A 22,778-nucleotide genomic window follows, 5' to 3' on the forward strand; every position below is an offset into this window, starting at 1 on the left:
TAAATCTAAATGTTAAATCTAAATCTAAATGTTAAATCTAAATGTAAATGTTAAATCTAAATGTAAATGTTAAATCTAAATGTAAATGTTAAATCTAAATCTTAATGTTAAATCTAAATCTAAATGTTAAATCTAAATGTTAAATCTAAATGTTACATCTAAATGTTACATCTAAATGTTACATCTAAATATAAATGTTGAATCTAGATGTTTTTAACTAAAATGCAAATTCAAAATGTTGATAACCAGAAGTGCCAATATAAAAGCTCGAGGAGGTCAGTGTGTTTTTATAGCATCATGTCAAATAAGTAACGAATAAAAACCATCTCATCTGAGGAAATTGACTCTTGGACATGGATTATAATAAACACGTTTGGAGAAACTGTATTTGAAGAGTAGGCTACTGTCACTTTTATGAAAAGTGCAGGACTTGATGACCTGTAGCCATAATTGTCACGTTTGGGAACCCAGGGGACGGAAGATCCAAGTGCAGTATAGGTTTAATAGGGTTATTCAAAATCAGAGTCAAAACAACCCTGGGTTGTAATCAAACATCAGTCCAAACAGAAACAAACAAATAAATAAACAAGAACAAGAACAGGAACTAGAAATAAGGCACACAAGGAAACTTGGTGACGGAAAGTAAGGACTTAATCACGACAAACAGAAAAGGACTGGTTAATATAGGAGGATAATGATTAACAAGTGAAGACACCTGAGTGCAATTAACGGGAGTGCAATTACTGTGATGAAGGCACAAGGCTAGTGGGAATTGTAGTGCCTACGGTGAGGTGCCTATGGGGAAGTGAGACCACTAGTGGACACCCAGGGAAACAAGAGACCAGACAGCGTGACATTACCCCCTCCTCCACGGAGCAGCTACCAGATGCTCCACCCGAACCCAAGACGAGACCAAGGATCACAGAGACGAGGAGGGAGGTGAAGCGGTGGAGGATCAGGGGGAGGGACGGAGGGCCAGGTAATGTAGGGAAACAGAAACAAGAAGTGCAAAAAACAAAAACAAGGAGACCTGGAGGGAGGTGGACCGGCGGAGGACCAGGGGAGGGACGGAGGGCCAGGTAATAGAGGGTAACAGAGACAGAAAGTGCCAAAAAACAAAAAAAACAACAAAACACAAGTCCAGGGGAGAACTGAAAGTTCAGTGGCCCAGGGCCGAACTGACAGGGCAGGAATCCAGGGTGGAGCAGGATGGAATTGGAGCAATGCGGTTGAGTCAGAAACCCACCAGGGGGGTGCAGAAGACCACCATAACTGTGCGGTCGAGACAGAAGCCCACCAGGGCGGCGCAGAAGACCACCATAACTGTGCGGTCGAGACAGAAGCCCACCAGAGCAGCGCAGAAGACCACAACATCCATGCGGTCGAGACAGAAGCCCACCAGGGCGGCGCAGAGGATCCGTGCGGTCGAGACCGAAGCCCACCAGGGCGGCGCAGAAGACCACCACAACCGTGCAGTCGAGACAGAAGCCCACCAAGGCGGCGCAGAAGACCACCACATCCGTGCGGTCGAGACAGAAGCCCACCAGGGCTGAGAAGACCACCACAGCTGTGCCGTCGAGACAGAAGCCCACCAGGGCGGCGCAGAAGACCACCACAGCCGTCGGTCGAGACAGAAGCCCACCAGGGCGGCGCAGAAGACCACCACAGACGTACAGTCGAGATAGGAGCCCACCAGGTTGGCACAGAGGACCACCACAGTGGGATCGATGATACATGAGAGCAAGTCTGGATAGGCAAGTCTGAAACAGAGAACATGAACAAGTTAAGGGTGGCCTACGTGGCCACGACAGGATCAGTGAAGCACTCAGAGAGTTCGCCTGAGATGTGGAGAGGCTCTGGTAGTTCAGCAGAGATGTGGAGAGGCTTTGGTAGTTCTGCAGAGTTTAGACTGGATTCAGGAAGATCATTGGTGACTTGACTCTGCTCATGAAGATCATTGGTGACCTGACTCTGCTCATGAGGATCATTGGTGACCTGACTTTGCTCATGAGGATCATTGGTGACTTGACTCTGCTCATGAGGATCATTGGTGACCTGACTCTGCTCATGAGGATCATTGGTGACCTGACTGCTCATGAAGATCAATGGTGACCTGCATTTGCTAATGAAGATCAATGGTGACTTGACTCTGTCCTTGAGGATCACCAGTGACTTGACTTGATGCCTGAGGTCTAACTGTGGTAGTGCTTAACTCATGAGTGTCAACGGTGACTTGACCTGACTCTGGAGTGTCAACGGTGACTTGACCTGACTCTGGAGTGTCAACGGTGACTTGCCCTGACTCTGGGGGGTCAACGGGAACCTGACTTGACTCTGGGGGGTCAATGGGAACCTGACTCGACTCTGGAGGGTCAACGGGTACCTGACTCGACTCTGGAGGGTCAACGGGAACCTGACTCAACTCTGGAGGTTCAACGGGAACCTGACTCAACTCTGGAGGATCAACAGGAACTCTGGAGGGTCAACGGGAACCTGACTCGACTCTGGATGGTCAACTGTGGCTGTCATCCCGTGTAGAGGCGCTGGACAAGCGGCCATCTTGTGCCATGACTCAGGACCGGCGGCCATCCTGGGAAATGGCGCTGGACCTGCGGCCATCTTGGGCAGTGACGCTGGGCCGGCGGCCATCTTGAGAAGTGGCGCTAGGCCAGTGGCCACCTTGTGCTGTGGCGCTGGGCCGGCAGCCATCTTGGGCAGTGGCGCTGATTTCACGGCCACCTTGTGCTGTGGCGCTGGGCCGGTGGCCATCTTGGGCAGTGTCGCTGGGCCGGCTGCCATCTTGGGCTGTGGCGCTGGGCTGGCGAACATCTTGTGCAACGGCGCTGGGCTGGCGACCATCTTGTGCAACGGCGCTGGGCTGGCGGCCATCTTGCGCCGTGGTGCTGTGCTGGCGACCACCTTGTGCTGTGGCGCTGGGCTGGTGGTAATATTGTGCAGTGGTGCTGAGCTGGCAGTCCTACTGTCTGTAGACCCCAGTCTAGAGTCGGCCATCCCAACGAGAGAGACAGGTGTGGCTGAGTCATCCCACTCAGATCGACGTTGTATGTAACTGGTGAACCCCCAAAAGTCCAGTATCTCCAGCCCCTTCATCTCCCACCCAGGTAAAGGGTCATCCAGGCAGACATTGAAAAGGTCCTTCAGGGCCTCATTGTTATACCCCATCCCCACTGCCATTGTCCAGAACATTTGTGCCAAGCACCCCACCTCACTCCCATTTTGACGGAGAGTGGTTAGGTTAGAAAGTCTCCCCATCCGCTCCTCTATGGTGGCTGGGGAACGTATACGAAATTCCACACTGCTGGATCTTCGTATGATGGAGTCCTTCTGTCATGTTCGGGAACACAGGAGACGGAAGATCCAAGTGCAGTGTAGGTTTAATAGGGTTATCCAAAATCAGAGTCAAAACAAGCCAGGGTCGTAATCAAACATCAGTCCAAACAGAAACAAACAAATGAACAAGAACAGGAACTAGAAACTAGGCACACAAGGAAACTTGGTGACGGAAAGTAAGGACTCCATCACGACAAACAGAAAAGGACTGGTTAATATATGGAGGATAATGATTAACAAGTGAAGACACCTGAGTGCAATTAACAGGAGTGCATTTACTGTGATGAAGGCACAAGGCTAGTGGGAATTGTAGTGCGTACGGTTGAGGTGCCTATGGGGAAGTGAGACCACTAGTGGACACCCAGGGAAACAGAGACCAGACAGCATCACAATAATAGCCAGCCACGAGGGGTCTCACTTTGACTGAAGGCTGCTTATTGAAGCAGATGAGGGAGATCAAATATGCATTTGAACAGTGGCAGTTTCTACATTAGGGCGCACCACCAAAGGAAAGGGAGGGATTTTCTTTTACATTCAACCACAGTGTTACGCTAGCTTTCACTATTCTAGACTGTTTGTGCTGCCTCTAAATAGTCCAGTCAGCGTTGAGTCGCATTTTGTGTAGTAACACCCCTTTTTGGGCGATTTCTGTCAAACTGGAGAATCACCTGAGTGCTCTCATAGACTTCCATTCAAATATCAATTTCTAACTGCAGGCACTGCAATTCAATCTCAATGAGTTCTGAGAGGGCTAACCCCCCTTACATTTAACCCTGATGCATTCCAAAATGTAACATTTTCATTAGTACCAAGATTTGTAAGTTTTGAATGCATGTGTAATTGTGTGTGCAGGGCTCATCTGGAGGCCAGTGCTGAGCGCTGGAACCGGCTTCTGTCAGTCCTGGAGGATCTGGGCCGCTGGATCAGTGTGAAGGATGAGGAACTGAACAAACAGATGCCCATCGGAGGAGACGTGCCCACAGTGCTGCAGCAGCAGAACCACTGCATGGTGAGAGCCAGTCTCATCACAGCTACTGTCTCCAATTCAACTCATACTGCCCCATCCCTCTATTCTCAACTCACTGTTGTGCCTTTCTCTCTCATATATTCCTCTTCTCAATGTCTCTTTTCTTCTCTCACCTCTTCTTGTCTCATCTCTTTCTTCTCAGATTGTGTCATCTCGTCTCATTATGTAACAGTCTTATCAGCTGAGGAAACTCAGTTAAAAGGGGAATTGTTGTAAATACTCAAATGTTGTGTGTAAAGAATGAAAACATTAAAAAAGTGCATAAGCAAACATATGTATTAACCCTTTACACACACCTTGGCTAGTACAATTTATAGTTGTGTGTGTGTGTGTGTGATTCCACCAAATCAGCTTATCTTTATTAAGATACATTCATGTGTGATATGATCTGAAAGTAGCTTTTAATTGATTGATTTTTAACTTTAGTCAGTCAAGCATTTTTATGATAGAACTCAAGTAATTAGAGCTAATATGTGGTTATCATGTGTGAATAATAATGTATGATACCACATCTGTCCTTTTAACAGAATTTAGGACTGGTGGTGGTGCTTGAGATAGTGTTTGGTCATTCAGTTTTTCTCTGAAAAAAAAAAAAACTTAACAACAATACTGAAAATATAATACTCATACTAGTAATTCTAACAGTATAAAAGACACTATGATCTGATTAGTTGCTGGGTTCATGAATATTAATCACGTTGCCTGGATTTGCTTGAACTGATTTGCTGAAATCAAAACAGTGACGGTGAGATTGAGATGCCTACTGCCAAACAACATTGTTTGCTTGTAGCGCATCAATTCTACATGGTTGAGGGTTGTATTTACACAAAAAAATGGCACTGAATTAAAACCGCACAATATATGTAAAGAGTCCTTGGGCTGTAAAACAAATAGAGTACGTACATTTGATTTGGTGCGCACCAGATCCTGAGTGTCAGTGATTAATATCTTATCCTGTAAAATCAGTACCACCCATAGACAGTAAAAGAAATGGACACAGCGACCCCATTGGAACTCAATTGAGACAAAAGAAGCCCATTTTTAGCGTTTTTTTAGCACTTCCGTTTCTGACGCGCAGACTCAAACGAAGCTTGACGACGTCAGCAACCTGATCGACAGATGTAAATGTTCTAGTAGCTGTGCGTGCAAACTGCCATCGTTAATCTTGCAGAGACGGCAAGCTTGAGCGGGGAGTTCTTTGTCGTGAGTGAGCAGGAGTAAGTATTCTGATTAATTATTTTGTATAGTATTTTAAAATGTAACGCCAGTACGCCATATTAAGTTAATTTCCTGCGAGCTTCTCCTCCTGTCTGTACGGTAATGCGACAGAGAGTCGAGTGGTTATGACGCAATCGTTAACCTATTCTTTACAAAAACTGTTTATACGGGGCCATAATGTAACATAGAAGGTAATGGAGCCCTTTATACATTGTCGTGTATCTTTAGAAATAAATAATGGACAAACAGAGTCTTTAAACGCCTCAGATGTAAAGTTATTCGCTGTCAAAGTGACGCCAAAATGAATGGGAGTCAATGGGAATGCTAACGCAAGTGAAGTTCTTCTACAAGATGGCAGCCCCCACCCGACTTCAACTTCCGGTCGAGTTCCTTGCCCCTTGGTACCACCGTGTGCTGTACACAGAGTGCATGTGATCGCAAATTCAAATGCATTCAAAACTGATTTCAATCCCCTGATATTGATTGTGGCTCCCTGATGCCCGCAGATTCTATACAATGTAATTACTCAATAGTATAAATTGTGAGATAACGGAAAAGCACTGACCCTTTGGGGTCTCCGTAAAATGTAATTTCCTTTCCGAACTCAGAATTCGGCTTCAGGGACATCTCTAATTCAGAGAGAGACTGACTTCCTGCTACATAGAGACCCATTTCTTGAAGACAAACACACACCTCAAGAGGAGTACATAACTTAAGCACCCAAACTGAATGTTGTGTACAGAGTGGTACTTCTGTGGCAATGTCACAACCTTTCATCTTCGGTCTCATCTCATCTCTGTCTTCTCATCTCATTTTGTACCGGTGTCTCACATGTCTTTCTCCTCGTCTTCTGTCCTCTCTCTTACATTTAATCTCGTCTCTCTTTTCAACTTCAGTTTTGACCTTAATGTCTCTTCTCTCTCATCTCATCCTTTTTCATCTCTGTCCCATCTTGTGTCTCTTGTCTCTTTCTCTTCTCATCTATAGTCTTCTGTCCCATCTCGTGTGTCGTCCTGTCTCTGCTTGACTGGTCTTATCTTGTCTTTTCTTTCCTCTCTTCTATCTTTCAGTTGGCATTTGTCTTCTCTCTTGTCTCCAATCTTCTTATTCTGCATGCTCTCATCTACTGTCTTGTCTAATCTTGTCTCGTTCCTTGAATCATCTTTGCCTCTCTTACCTCGTCTCTTTCCTCACCTTTATTCGTCTCATCTTGTCTCTTTTCCTCTCTTTATTATTTCTCTTGGCTCTCCTTTTTTAATATATTGTATATTGCAGTGTTTACGATACTCAGCAAAATGATCATGTTGGGCCGTTATATTCTTACATTCTATATTGGACTGAACCGAGATAACATATAATGCCTTGAAATTTTAGCATACAAAGATCGAGAGATGCATCTCAAAATGAAGAACTGTTTAAGGTTTCTGTTTGAAGCTTTCGATCAGCACAGGCATGTTTTCTGGTTTCTTTGTGCTGTATCATGCAGGAATGCCTACAATACCAGACAAAACCACCGCAGGGAATTATGGGAAGGTGGCAGGAAGGTTGAAACCGTAACGAGGCTGTGACAGTTTGGTTGTGCTCTCGATCTCTCTTTCTTTCTCTCTCTCTCAGACAGTTAGACTAATGATTCTCTGGAGCGGAGAGAAAGATTGCCCCCGATTTTGACTTTTCCCTCTCTCTTTACCTCTCTCTCTCTCTCTCCACCTCATCTTTTTCTTGGGCTCTTATAATAGATTGTCTGTGCGCCGGCTGGCCTGGTAAGAGCTTTAGCAGCGTGGTTACAAAACGCCAGGCCTTTTGAACACGTCACGGCTGATTAGTGTGCCAAGCCTACCGGGCGACCAGGATAGATGGAAGTGAAAATGAATAATTTGTGTGAGGTCTGAGAGACATAGAAGAGCCGAACACATTGTCTGTCTAAAAACTTTCTCTGATAAAGACAATGAGCCAGTTAAAGAGACAGAGAATGACCTTTATTCCAAGATTAACTGAGTGTAATGAGCCCATTAAATGAAATGGAAATGGTGACTTTCCATTTTGAAAAGGTGATTTTTAAAGTAATTTTATTATTTTTTTTTTTTTTACTTTTAATATTCAATTAAATAATGTATGTAAGTGTTAATTGCATTGTACCATCTCAAGCTGAATTAATATATTTTATTTTTAAAATGCTTTATAAATAAGCATAATATGCTGGGATATAATTATGCCTTTAAAAAGGTAACAAGGTTGACAGTAACAGGGTTGACACTTTCACAGTTTAATTTGACATTTAAAGCACTATTCGGACAGGACTAGTTTTATGAACTACGTTTGAGTTTCGATTCTTATCACCTGACGTCTGCGATTTTCATGTACCAATTCGGACGGGACTAGTATCTCCCATAGACAGTATCTCCGTGTTTATTACAGAGGTGGGAGGGTCTGTTTTGTGCATCTGGGCGTCACAGGGATCACACGCTCCGTATGCGTGCATTGCATTCATTCAGAATGATTGCCTTAGTATTATTACACAATAAATACTAAATGGCTAGTGTAGCAAAACCATGTTAATGTGTGGTTCCTTTAGTTTAACTTGTTTTCCTTCTTTTTTTATTTTCTTTTTTTTATTAAATGTAATTAAAACATTATGTAACTGAGTACATAAATGAACGTGAGTGATCTTACCTGATGCTGATATTACAATGGCCGGTATTAACATTTTATGCGATCTTGTTCTTGATTTTATTATTTGTATTATTTTTTTATTATTATTTATTTGCCGCTAAGCAAATCTATCAAACATCTGCGTGGTAAGAGCATCTACGGTAATTCACGTTTGCCAAAACACACAAGGAAACGCGTTGTGAAATAAAATATCACCGGCAATCACAGACATTCGCATTCGGACGGGATTAGTTTTCTCAGAGGATCACTGAGTTTGCTGAAAAACAGTAGGTAATTTGCTCTGGAATTATCACAAAAGTTGTGTGAGAAAAACACAGTGGCAGATTCGGACGGGATTAAAATCACCAAGTACGTCTGTGAAACGCAGATTTCTCTAATGACCCCCTGTAAAACTAGTCCCGTCCGAATAGGGCTAAAGGCTTGAAACTGCAAGGAGCTTCATAGAAAAATCATTTGAATCTGCTTTCACAAGTGGTCAAGTAGTTTTCAAGTTTTCAAGCTCTGAATTTCTCTCATCCTTGCATCTCAGTACTAGTGTTTATTATCAATCATACGTCTACTTATCCAATAGTAGAGCCTTCTTTATTGCTGCTATAATTAAAACTATCAGTCCTGAGAGTGGGAAAGTGTGTGGTATTCTCTGTTGTACTGATAAAAGGTGTAATGCTCCAGTGTGGTCTACTGATAAAGCTTCTGACTGTTACAAGGACACTATTTTTATCAACATTTCATTAGGATAATTTGAACAAAAATTAAAATTGTCATCATATGACCATACACTCACCCACAGGATTATTAGGAACACATACTAATACTGTGTTTGACCCCCTTTCGCCTTCAGAACTGCCTTAATTCTACGTGCCATTGATTCAACAAGGTGCTGAAAGCATTCTTTAGAAATGTTGGCCCATATTGATAGGATAGCATCTCACAGTTGATGGAGATTTGTGGGATGCACATCCAGGGCACGAAGCTCCCGTTCCACCACATCCCAAAGATGCTCTATTGGGTTGAGATCATTTTAGTACAGGGAACTCATTGTCATGTTCAAGAAACCAATCTGAAATGATTCAAGCTTCGTGACATGGTGCATTTTTCTGCTGGAAGTAGCCATCAGAGGACGGGTACATGGTGGTAATAAAGGGATGGACATGGTCAGAAAATGCATACCTCGGATGTAAAGAGTGGTTATTTCAGTCAAAGTTGCTCTTCTATCAGCTTGAATCAGTCGGCCCATTCTCCTCTGACCTCTAGCATCAACAAGGAATTTTCACTTACAGGACTGCTGCATACTGGATGTTTTTCCCTTTTCACACCATTCTCTGTAAACCCTAGAAATGGTCATGCGTGAAAATCCCAGTAACTGAGCAGATTGTGAAATACTGAGACCGCACCAACATCCATGCCACGCTCAAAATTGCTTAAATCACCTTTCTTTCCCATTCTGACATTCAGTTTGGAGTTCAGGAGATTGTCTTGACCAGGAACACATCCCTAAATGCATTGAAGCAACTGCCATGTGATTGGTTGATTAGATAATTGCATTAATGAGAAATTGAACAGATGTTCCTAACAATCCTTTAGGTGAGTGTATATCATTTAAAAAAGAAATGTAGCCAGATGTCCGCAACTGATTTTTTCATCAGTGATCAGAAAGGACAGAAAAGCATTATAAAAGTAGTCCATAAGTCCTCTGAAATTATAAAATATTAATATAGCAATTTTTTCATGGAGCTCTTATATAAGCAGGATCATGCTGCATTAGTCTCATCACTGTAAGGTTTTTTTTTAGTCCAGGCACCCAGAAAAGAGATAATGACCTTAAAAAGCTGGAAACTGGCTCAGCGCTGTTCAATACTGGTGACGTCTGTGATTTATTCTGATCATCTGGCTTGTGAATGCTCAAAGTGTCAAATATGAGACTGATTAAAGCCCCCCGAGCCTCAAACTTTTCTCTGACCTGAGACGATGAAAGAACGACCTCACTAAAACTAATAAAATCACTCTGAAGATCATCTTATGAAAGAAGAAATGAAAGACACTTAAGCGTCCAGTCCCGTCGCCTGACGTGAAGTGACCTGTATGTTTTTATGTGTGTGAAATGCTGACAGTGCTGCTCTACTGATCATCTTTGAGACATTAGTTATGAAACCCTGTCCGTTTGCTGCTCAGGTATTGATTTCAATTTACACTGTTTTAAATGGATAGGAAGGTCGTTATCTGATATTTTAGGTCTTGGACAATTACAGCATCATTGCAAACGCGTATGTCTTTCAACATTTGATTTGAGGCCCTTTGGCCTCTCTCTGCTTCTGGTGTATCATTGTTACATGATGTGTGCACGGACACCAAAGGGACTTGCTTGTGTAAAAAAAATGATTTCCCGTCATCCTCTATGGCAGCACAAGAGCAGTAATATACAGACAAGAGTGTCAGTTACGTACCTCATACTTGTCTGTGGGCTTGTATTTATTTTTGCTGCAGCGCTAAAAGCTTTCTGCTTTGTGCAAAAAATAACAACAAAATTGTTTTAACCCTTTCATGCATGGTGTCCACTAGAGTAGACCGATGTTTGGAAACCATTTTGAACCAATTAGTTGTCTGTGCTCACGTATGATACTGATTTTAAGAGTTTTAAATAAAAGTTGGCCATTTTTTAAAATAATAAAATGAGTTTCAAACATAGAATAGTATATATTTTTTTTTTCAAATGTCCTTTCTATTGTTGCTGTGATTTAATGTTCCAAGTCTTCTAATGCAAAAGCGTCTAAAAGCCACATCTGTCAAAAATGAGATCAAGATACAGAGTGAATGCATTCTGCATCAAATAATTCAACTTCAAACCAGCTAAATCCCAGCTTCAACCTATTCAGAAGTACGAAACTTAGATAGAAACCCGTGCATAGCCAAGGTGCCTGATAAAGAGGCTCATTTTGATGAAAAACGAAAACAATGAGTTCTATCGAACCACTTTTTATACCATTGTTGCATGGTTTGCAGTGCAGTGGACAGATAAGGAACTCCCTCAAAATAAAATATACTGAAGAAAAAAAGATATTGGCATGATTTTCTCACTTGTTTAAAAGTAAAAACAAACATTAAAAATACAAATTCATGCATGAAATAATTCGCAGTATAAAACTTTTATATAAACTTCTCACAAGACTTGAAATGTAGCGCTGAGGTCATTATTGTTGTTGAGATGCTTGTGTGTTGCTATAGCGATAAGTGGCACTTTGGCACCACTCCAGCATCTTCGACCTGAGTCTCGGTCTGGCAAAGGCAGAGGCTGCTACAACTGACAGACAATACCCAAAAAAACAGCCTCAAGGGTGTTTCGGCTGGAGCCGAGCCATTAGAGCTTGTTTGGGAGTCTTTTAAACGTGTTCGGGATGTGTGGAGCAGTTTGCCATTTGGTGGTTTTGAATGGTCTTTCACTCCAGACACACAGAGGTTATTCATTATGACTGTGAATGCCGTACTGTTGTGTTCGGCTGTTTGTGTCTGTCAGAAGTGCTTTAAGAGCTCAGGAAGAGCACTGATGATAGTTTGCTGCTTTTTGGCTTTAAAAGCGGAAACAGTCATTATCTTCGTGAAAGAGAGAGATGGAAGAGCTCTCTGATTTTTTGCCACTGAAGGTGAAGGTTGTTTACTGAAGCATGTTTCAGCTACAAGAGACTTCTTAAAGGGATAGTTCACCCAAAAATAACAATTGTCATGATTATTCACCCTCAAGACACAAAGATGAATACATTTTTAATGAAACCTGAAATAGTTATGTTCCTTTAATGAAAGTCAGCAACTAAAACTTTCAAGATTCAAAAAGTTCATGAAGACATCATCAAAGTAATCCATATGAATAAGGCTGTTTGGTCTTCTGAAGACACGCAATCACTTTGTTGGAGACATTTAGCATGCATTTGTGAATAAATCAGCTTTGAGGTTTATTTGTTGTCATATTTTATTAGAAATAAGAATATTTAGTTGGAAAAGGACTTTTATTTTGTGATTGATAGGGCCAAGATGGAGGCAAGACCATATATATGATCAGGGCAAACAGTGTTCAGCCACGTCCAATGGATTATCTTATATATTGGATATTCAATGCTGTCAGGACTGTAGCTAAACACAAAAAAATGTAGGGGATCTAAACTAGTTTACATCCTTTTGCCTGTTGGCATCAGAGTAGTAGAGCAGTGCAGTCTATCCATTGCCGTGTATCATCCAGCAAGCTGCACACATACACACACTTCATGTTTGACCTCATACAGTATGTGTCTCTTTCTCCATCTTACTCTAGTCTTCCTGTTTTTAATATCGCTCCTTAACGTCTCTATAATGCTGTTTAATGGAGCGCTCCTCTTCCTCTCCGTCCTCATCACGGGCCTCTAATGTGTGGCTGGTTTACTGTAGCAGGATGTAATTAAAAGGCTTATCACTTCCTCTGGCTCAGTTTAACGACCGTTTCAGAAGTGTGGAGGGTGCCGTGACCCTGCTCTCCAGTCGAGCCTGAGGGGCCCAACTATCAGAGGAATGGTAATCCAGTGTTCCTCTCCACTGAGATTTGGCTGTTCATTTAATTGTGTTTGTGTCTGGCTGTGCAGAAGCCCTGTGCTGCCTGAAGGCAGGAGTTACGTTTTGTCTGAGTGAGAGGATGGCTATTAGTTTGGCTAATTTGCGTGCGACCCTGCGGAAATGCTTCGTTTGACCTCAGAGATTGTGTTTGCGATTGCACTTCAGTGTCCGTTTTATATGTGCACCCTATCAGTCTTTCACTGCCCTCATTCTCACCTTTTCTTCATCTCTTTGTTTTTCATTTTGCTCCCACTGATCTCCTGCACACACACACACACACACACACAAACACACACACTCTTAAATAGTGTTGACTTACATAAACAATGAACATATACTGTCAGATAATGACGGACTGTGGCTGATTAATATAAAATAATGAAAATAATTAAATTGATTAAATCTGTCAGTCTGTCTGTGTATCTGTCCGTATGTCTCTCTCTCTCTCTTTGTCCATCCACCCATCCGTCTGTATCTCTTTCTGTCTTATCAATTTATGTCGTTTGGTCTGTCTATCCTTCCATCCATCCATTTTTGTATTTTTATTTATCAGTTTTTCTATCTAGTCCATCCATGCATCCATCTGTCTATCTTTTTATTTATCTCTGTTAACTGGTTGACTGTTTTCTTAATGATAATTGTGAATGATTGACAGGTCGTGATGTGATGTTGATGGATGTGTTTTCAGGCTCTGCGGGCGGAGCTTAAGGAGCGTGAGCATTTCGTTCTCAGCACTTTGGATCAGGCACACATGTTTCTAGCCGACCAGCCAATCGAAGGACCCGAAGAGCCACGCAAGAACCTGCAACCCAAAGCCGGTGAGAGCCCATTATTTCCAGGCCAGTATGAGAACATTAAACACACACACGCACACATCATCATCATCCAGACCAGCAGAGTTTATTTTGACAGGGATGCTCTTTGATGTAAGAGACTCTGTTAAGTCGGACACCTCCTGTCAACACGCTCTTAACTGCAGTAACCGATGTCTGGAAAGTTCCTCTGCTCTCTGGACACTTCTGCTGGGACCCCCTTGAAAAGCTAGTTTAGGATGAACGTCAGATACAAAGAGAGCTGCTTGTGAAGTGTATGTGCGTACTCATGTGCATGCATTTCAGCGGGCGTTTGGAAGGAGTGTGCGAATGCCCAGTGAAAGCGGGTTAATTGGCAGATCAGAGACTGCAGGATATTTCCACTTTTCAGAGTCCTGAAGCTCAATGTTTTCTGTCTTTCAAAAAACACCAAACTCATCTAGAGCGGAAAGTGTTTGCTAAGGCAAGCAGAACTATTACTGCTGCCTGTCCTGAGGCTTAGTGACTGAAACAATCCTTAAACTCTAAGTTTGAAACATTTGTGCGTAACTCGTCCTGAACTGTTTGAGCTACATACATGAAGGACATCTCAAATTATGTGGCCGTTTGAGGAGAGGTGTGCTGCAACTCCAAATATATATATATATATATATATGTACAGTTAATTCAGTTTTTTTTTTACTTCTGTGTTAATGAGGCGATGCTAATGTTTTTCCCCATTCCTTTGTGATTAATCATCATAAATCATAACAAACTGTTATGAAAAACCCATTTAATCTAAAAAAACAAAAGTGACTCTTTATATCACAATTCTGACTTTTTTTCTCAGAAGTGTGAGATATGAACTCATAATTGCGTGTTATAGACAGAATTGTGCGACATAAACATGCAATTCTGAGAAATAAAGTCAGAACTGTAATTGTAATAAAATAGCATTTTTTATTTCACCAAATTGGACCTCATAACATGCAGATGTGAGTTTACGTCTCACAGTTCTGAGAAAAGAAGTCAGAATTGTGAGATTTAAGTACACAATTGCAAGAAAAAAGTCATACATTTGAGATTTACATAGTTTTATTATTGTATGTTTTATTAAGTGGTGGAAATGGGCTTCCATAATAATAAATATGTAATAAAATATTTTATATAATATTTCTGCATTCATATTATTTATATTATATTTGTATTCATTTTATTATGTTTTTATATTATTTATATAGCAGCTTACCCAGATGAAATCATACACCACTAATGTTCACGCAGTGAATGCATGTTTTCCAAATTGAACTGTATGTTTTAAAATGCAAAGCAATCTGTTCCAGCGCTCGTCATCAAATGAGCATAAACAAGCCGCTGCCACACTTTCATTTCATTCAACCCCTGGATCTTAATTTAATTTCAGACCTTTCCAGAAATGCATGAATGCATTTGAATTGTAAATTGATTCTCACTCGGCTGAAACAGAAATATAAAGATGAAAGATATAGGTGAGTGTTTGCCGAACGGAGAAACCAGTCCTGCCATTTGTGACGGTGACATTAGCTAAAATGTCTTCTCACGTCCTCAGAAAGCCTGGAAGCTGAATGAAGGAGCAGATGTTAATGCTGTAGACATGCCCTAGGCTCTTTCTATAAATTGCCCAAACATCTGCCTCCTGTCGTCTGTAAACCTCTCTCTATTTAGCTCATTAGTTGAGTGGACTCATTAGTAAACACTTTCTCAGGTGACCGTGAACCGGTCATGTTCTCTGAACGAGGTCAGGTGCAATGTGGAGAACTTCAAGACAAGTTGTAGTTGTGTTAATGAATGCGAGATGCACAAAAACCGACTGTTTGTAAATCTATACATTTATTTTAGAAAATAAATGTGCTTGCTCTCCTCACAAATCAGCTGTCTCTTGTTTTTCACTGACAGTTATCTTAGGGATTTTCACTGTAAGTCATCTGTCCTTGTACTCAATCAGCCTGAGACCACATTGTTCAGACAGTTTTAGACTGTCTGAAATTTTTGGTGTGGATCCAAATCCAACAGCCATCTTTTTAAACAGTTTGATGCCTAAACCAACCAAACTAAAGAAGAAAACATGGTTCTGAATGAAATGCATGGAAAGTGAGCCAGTTGTGAGGAAGCCGTAGGTTGTGTGTGTTTGTTCTCAGACGTGACATCACAGAACTAGAAACATCCCAATAACAGGAAGTCTTGTTGACTCCTGAATTTATCTTTTTTCACAAAAGCTTCCAAAATGAACTTAACTGAGGTCAACTGAAGTGAAGTCGTGATTTAAATGGAGTGTTTCCGTCTGTGGTATTTCGTAGAGCTGAGCCCGGAGGAGAAGGCCCAGCAGGTGGCTAAAGCGATCCGAAAGCAGACTGCAGAGGTGGGCGAGCGCTGGGAGAGGCTCATGGGACACGCGGGCACCTGGCGAGAGCAGGTGGACAGAGCATTAGATAAACTCCAAGGTCTCCAGAGCTCCATGGACCAACTGGACCTGCGTCTAGCCCAGGCCGAGGAGCTCAAAGCTGGATGGCAACCGGTGGGAGACCTTCTCATAGATTCCCTACAGGATCACATCGAGAAAACAACGGTGAGCTTAAAACTAGTCACGAGTGTCACCATTATTACATCTAAAATTTGACAATTCTGTCATCAGCTACACCTAAATATAATGTAGAAACTTGACATTTCAATTTGTATCATGAAAAACACTATACAAATAAATGTGAATTGAATTGAATTGAATTGACTCACCTCCATTTAATTCCACACCTGTATGTCTGACTTCTTCTGTGGAGCATAAAGTAAGATGTTCATCAGGATGCTTTTCAATACCAGAATAATAGTGGTTGTCAGGCTCCAAAATTGACAAAAAAGCACCCTTAAAGATAACAAAATTGTGTCCTGTTTGGAGTATGATGTTTTATTTCCAGTGTATGCACAAGAGCTATGTGAACATCCAGTCTAGCATCTCATTCTTAACTCATTCCACAGTAGAACCATAATCCTTTGGGTTTTGAAGAACGCAAGGGAGGGCAAATAGTGACAGAATTTCCATTTTTGTGTGAACTTTTCCTTTAAGGATTATTCTAGTTAATCATTTTCCTGCCTGAAGCTATTTTGATAGTTTTATCCCACGATGAGGCTGTTACACCTTTCACACACAGCATGAGTCACTGCCAGACGCTTCGGCTGATGATTTATTTAAGTTTGTGTTTGGGCGATATGCAGAGATAAAGGCGGTAATGTGATTTATTTCTCTCTCTCCGTGTGTGTGTATGTGTGTGTTTCAGGCGTTTCATGATGAGATCGAGCCTCTGAAACAGGATGTCCGGGCAGTGAATGATCTGGCAGGTCAGCTGACCCCACTGGACGTCCAGCTGTCCTCCACCACCAGCCGTCAGTTAGACAACCTCAACATGCGCTGGAAACTACTGCAGGTCCTTTCCTGTTATTTCCCTTTCCCTTTTCCTCTGTTCCCTGTTACTTTGCTTTTCTCTGTTGTTTTTCTTTTCTCTTTTCCTCTCCTCCACCTTCCTTTCATGCAGGCGCTCTTCATATTACTTTTCTTTTTCATTTTACCATTTCCTTTGCTTTCCTTTCCTTATTCTTTTTTTCTTCCTTGCATTTCCTTCTCCTCCTTTTCTGTTCCTTTCAAGAAGTTCATCTCAAAACTCCTCTTCTTTTGATTATCCTTTATTTTTTTCCATTCATTTTCTTTACAAATTCTTCATTTTCCTGTTCATTTAAAATATATTGTCATCTCTTTTTTCCTTTTTTCTTTATTTTTTCTTTTACTTTTTATTTGCTAATTTTTCCTCTTCCTTTCATTTCCTTCCCTGTTGTATTTCTATTTATATTCCTTTTCCATTTCCTTTGTCCCTTCATTTCCTCCTCCTTTCGTTTATTTCTTTATTTTGGTATTTCCTTTTCTATCTGTTTACGTTTCCTTTTCAGTTTCCTTTTTCCTTTCCCATCTCCTATTCTTTTTCCTTTCTCTTTCCTTTCGCCTCCTTTCTTTTCATGTTCATTTTTGTTCATTTCCTTTTCTCTCCTTTTATATTTCCTTTCCTATCCTTTTCTGTTCATGTTGGTATTTCCATTTCCTTTCCTTTCCTTAACTTTCCTTACATTCCCAGCTCTGTCGGTATTTCCTATTCTATCCATTTCCCCTTTCCTTTCCTTTCCTTTCCTTTCCTTTCCTTTCCTTTCCTTTCATTTCCTTTCCTTTCCTTTCCTTTCCTTTCCTTTCCTTTCCTTTCCTTTCCTTTCCTTTCCTTTCCTTTCCTTTCCTTGCCTTGCCTTGCCTTGCCTTGCCTTGCCTTGCCTTGCCTTCCTTCCTGTTCATGTCAGTATTTCCTATTCTATCCATTTTCTCTTTCCTTTCCTTTCCTTTCCTTTCCTTCCTTCCTGTTCATGTCGGTATTTCCTATTCTATCCATTTTCTCTTTCCTTTCCTTTCCTTTCCTTTCCTTCCTTCCTGTTCATGTCGGTATTTCCTATTATATCCATTTCCTCTTTCATTTCCTTTACTTTCCTTTCCTCCCCTTCCTTTCCTTCCCTTCCTTCCGGTTCATGTCGGTATTTCCTATTCTATCCATTTCCTCTTTCCTTTCCTTTCCTTCCCTTCCCTTCTTTCCTGTTCATGTCAGTATTTCCTATTCTATCCATTTCCTCTTTCATTTCCTTTACTTTCCTTTCCTCCCCTTCCTTTCCTTCCCTTCCTTCCGGTTCATGTCGGTATTTCCTATTCTATCCATTTCCTCTTTCCTTTCCTTTCCTTCCCTTCCCTTCTTTCCTGTTCATGTCAGTATTTCCTATTCTATCCATTTCCTCTTTCCTTTCCTTTCCTTTCGTTTCCTCTCCTCGCCTCCCTTTCCTTCCCTTCCTTCCTATTCATGTCGGTATTTCCTATTCTATCCATTTCCTCTTTCATTTCCTTTACTTTCCTTTCCTCCCCTCCCTTTCCTTCACTTCCTTCCTGTTCATGTCGGTATTTCCTATTCTATCCATTTCCTCTTTCATTTCCTTTACTTTCCTTTCCTCCCCTTCCTTTCCTTCCCTTCCTTCCGGTTCATGTCGGTATTTCCTATTATATCCATTTCCTCTTTCCTTTCCTTCCCTTCCCTTCTTTCCTGTTCATGTCAGTATTTCCTATTCTATCCATTTCCTCTTTCCTTTCCTTTCCTTTCGTTTCATCTCCTCGCCTCCCTTTCCTTCCCTTCCTTCTTATTCATGTCGGTATTTCCTATTCTATCCATTTCCTCTTTCCATTCGTTTCCTTTCCTTTCCTCCCCTCCCTTTCCTTCACTTCCTTCCTGTTCATGTCGGTATTTCCTATTCTATCCATTTCCTCTTTCCATTCGTTTCGTTTCCTTTCCTCCCCTCCCTTTCCTTCCCTTCCTTCCGGTTCATGTCGGTATTTCCTATTCTATCCATTTCCTCTTTCCTTTCATTTCCTTTACTTTCCTTTCCTCCCCTCCCTTTCCTTCCCTTCCTTCCTATTCATGTCGGTATTTCCTATTCTATCCATTTCCTCTTTCCATTCGTTTCCTTTCCTTTCCTCCCCTCCCTTTCCTTCACTTCCTTCCTGTTCATGTCGGTATTTCCTATTCTATCCATTTCCTCTTTCATTTCCTTTACTTTCCTTTCCTCCCCTCCCTTTCCTTCCCTTCCTTCCTGTTCATGTCGGTATTTCCTATTCTATCCATTTCCTCTTGCCTTTCCTTTCCTTTCCTCTCCATTTCCTTTCCTTTCCCTCCCCCGTCCTCTCAATGCAGAAAGACCAAGTCTGAGTGTGTCTGTTCATTACTGTCAGTCATACGCTGAGATTTGTGCCCTGCTGTTTTCAAGCCTGTTTGTCATATTACATTTAGCAGCCAACCTAACTTTCTGTCTCTTGCTGTCTCTGTCTCTCTCCAGGCGGCTGTAGAGGAAAGGTTGAAGCTCTTACAGGAAGCACACAGGGATTTTGGACCCTCCTCTCAACATTTCTTATCCAGTGAGTCACAAACCCACATTAAAACAGTGCAAAACACATGAATAAATTTACACTATCATGTCAGCTTTATTTCACTGGTCTCCAGCGCAGTTGCTTATTTGCTAAGGTAAACATTGCTATAACTTCCTCTCCTGAAAGCTTAAACTAGCGTCAATTTCCAATGGTTAGTGCTAGTTTGGAGCTGGTCTAGTCCACAGCAGAAAACCAGCAGATAGTGATGTTGGTTGGCCAATGAAATTTTGCTGGTTAAACTAGTTAAGAAGTCTTGTGGGAAGCTCACCAATATCTAAAACATAACATACTCTGGTTTCATATTTTGCTTTTCAGATGCTTATACATATACTTTATATGATTAGACATTTGATCAAACTTGTAACCAAGGGTATTAAAGTGCAAAGCCTATCCTGCACCATTTGACATAATTGATATTATACTTTCATTAATCACGCAGTTTGTTTAACAAATGTATGATGTTACTTTACTAAGAGACTTTCATCTTACTTACATATTTATGTTTTGTCAACATTTTTCAGTTGTTACCCTACTTTTGTTTTAATCTTCAGTGTTTTTACAATATTCACAGATATAATTGCTTGTGTAGAGTGTTTACAGAGGCAGTGTTGTATTCACAGAGACTTGCCGATTGATTTTTAACGAGGGGACAAAAATAATATGATTTTAATTGGCACACGTATAAACTCACAGACAAACAATAGCTCTCAGCCATGAAAACTGAAGCAGCCACAGTCAGATACTATATAAAATCAGACACCACAGCACACACAGATTTTGTGTTTAATAGTTCAGAAGTTAATTATCCACTATTTCTGTTTTAGTGGACTGTCAAGAGCAGTCATTAACACACACATTTGTTTTATTTGATCAGTTTTAAGTATTTTTGGGGCCTGGAGAAGTTTTTTAATGCCCTGACATCTGTGCTTTTTTCAGTTGCTTATAAACATCTAAATGTCTAAAATCTAATATCTCTGTAATCAGCACAAACTTGGCTATAATAATATGTGAGCAGCATGTATGTACATGATTGTGTTTTTGAGATTTTTTTTTTTTTTGAATAAGGCCATAAAACACTAAGTTCCTGGGACTTTTGAGGACTGGAGCTTGTAGCCTAGAATTTTTCTTTCTAAATTATGTGAAAATCATTTTGTTTACTCACTACATATAGTGATTTAAAATTTTCTAAGACTCTTTTTGTGTGTAGAAGTCATATGCGAGTAGACATCAACTATCATGAAAATCATTGTGATTTACACCAGAGAAGACAAAGGCCCACATAATGAGCCTTTCAGCCTGTTCATTCTTTTTTTCTGAGGAAATCCAAATCTCAAATCCTGAGGTAATCCACATTACATGTTTCTGGGGTGAATTATGTCTTATTCCTGTCATCGTGAAGCAAACAGTAAGATAAAAACTTGATAAACAGTCTCTCTGCGTTGTCTTCTGTTGTGTGGTCGTATTCAAGCCGTGTGCTTCAGTGAAACAATAGAATCTGAATAGAGCGTTTAGCGAAGGTGCGTGGTCGCATTAGAAGATAATGAAGGGAGACGTGAAAAACAGACATTGCGTTGTTTTCATATGGATTACTTTATCACAGAACATCTGTTTTCGGCAGCACTTGTTTAGTTTAAAAGCAGATAGGCTTTCTATAGATATGTCTCTCATGTCTCTTCGTTGAGTATTCACGGAGATACAGTTCATTTTAATGACGTGTTTGTACATTACGATCAGCGCAGACAGCACACCTTGTTTGTTATCTTTATTTTATAAATGCACAAAGTTCTGTTGTTATTATGTCTGTATCCAAAAAAAGTAGACACTTTACAGATTCGGTTGATGTATTCCTCTTATCTGTACGATTAAAACTGAGAGTGTAATTTAAGTTCTTTTCGGGTTATCAGGAGAAAATGACTCATAACGTGTATACGCGTTAATCGACTCCAAAGGGTTAATGTTTCCTTTATTGGCAATCCAAAAATGCCAATTACATTGAATGTAATAACAAGATGTAACAATAACATAACAATAAACACACTATTGTCTCACACCCCATACCTACTTTTGCCTTTTTTTTCGTAGTTTTTCCTTCACAAAATGTTGACAGCAAAAATGAGGTCACAGTTTTTTTTTTTTTTTTTTTGTTTTTTTTTTCTCCTTTGAACGTTGTGTTACCTTCCTTCCTTTCTTTCCCATCCATGCCTGTGCTGGAAGTAACTCTGCAGTTTGAGGCGTCGATCCATAGAGTTCAGTGAGTTGTTTAATGATGACGTGAGACACGTGAAAAGCTCTTTCCTTAAGACTATCACTCAGAACTTTGAGTTCTTTGAAGTTGTAACATCCTGAATCCCATGGCATTCGATGTGATAGTAGTGTTTGGTACAGTAAATTCTGCTGAGTGCGCAGTTGTGTGATATATATCCAGTGTGGACCTGAGGAACGATACTTCAGTGTCTGGAGAAATTAAAAGCGTGAGAATCCACTAATATGAGAGTGATGTTGTTAATTAATGCTTCATTTACCAACAGCATCGTGATCAGACCCCTGATCTCCACTCTAATCAATCTTTAATTATGTGTCCGCAGCTTCGGTGCAGTTGCCCTGGCAGAGAGCAGTGTCCCAGAATAAAGTGCCCTACTACATCAAGTAAGTGCTCCCTCAGACATAGCTGCACATCTGTTTTCATGTGGACTGATCTCTTAAGGGGACATTCACTTTAGAGCTGTTGGAGCAGAACGAGGTGTTTTGACACCAGTGAATTTGACACCAAAATCTGTTTACTGGACATAGTTACTACATCAAACCACACCAGAATTTGGTTATGTATGTATGTATGTATGTATGTGTGTGTGTGTGTGTGTGTGTGTGTGTGTGTGTGTTTGTGTGTATGTATGTATATATATATATATATATATATATATATATATATATATATATATATATATATATATATATATATATATATATATATATATATATATATATGAAGAGTTTGTTTCTAAAACACGATAAACACTATTTTTAAAACATCAAATTGAAAAGGCAATTTTATATATTACGCAAAATGCAATATCCGCTCAACCAATCACAGCGCACTATTCCACGCATTGTAAACAGT

At 40.8% G+C, this 22,778-nt stretch overlaps 1 protein-coding gene across 7 annotated transcripts in view; it reads left to right on the plus strand.

Annotated features, from left to right (window-relative positions):
• The window catches only part of LOC113068683 (utrophin), a 208,062-nt gene that overhangs the window by 136,540 nt on the left and 48,744 nt on the right, over positions 1-22,778 (plus strand). For all 7 annotated transcript variants that reach the window (XM_026241497.1, XM_026241501.1, XM_026241499.1 and 4 more), the window contains 6 exons: positions 4,204-4,360; positions 13,530-13,659; positions 15,969-16,237; positions 16,941-17,087; positions 19,570-19,648; positions 22,246-22,306. In XM_026241497.1, the coding sequence (XP_026097282.1) occupies positions 4,204-4,360; positions 13,530-13,659; positions 15,969-16,237; positions 16,941-17,087; positions 19,570-19,648; positions 22,246-22,306 (843 nt within the window). The remainder of the gene's footprint in view (positions 1-4,203; positions 4,361-13,529; positions 13,660-15,968; positions 16,238-16,940; positions 17,088-19,569; positions 19,649-22,245; positions 22,307-22,778) is intronic.

Source organism: Carassius auratus, linkage group LG48F (genome assembly GCF_003368295.1).
Source record: "Carassius auratus strain Wakin linkage group LG48F, ASM336829v1, whole genome shotgun sequence".
NCBI lineage: Eukaryota > Metazoa > Chordata > Actinopteri > Cypriniformes > Cyprinidae > Carassius > Carassius auratus.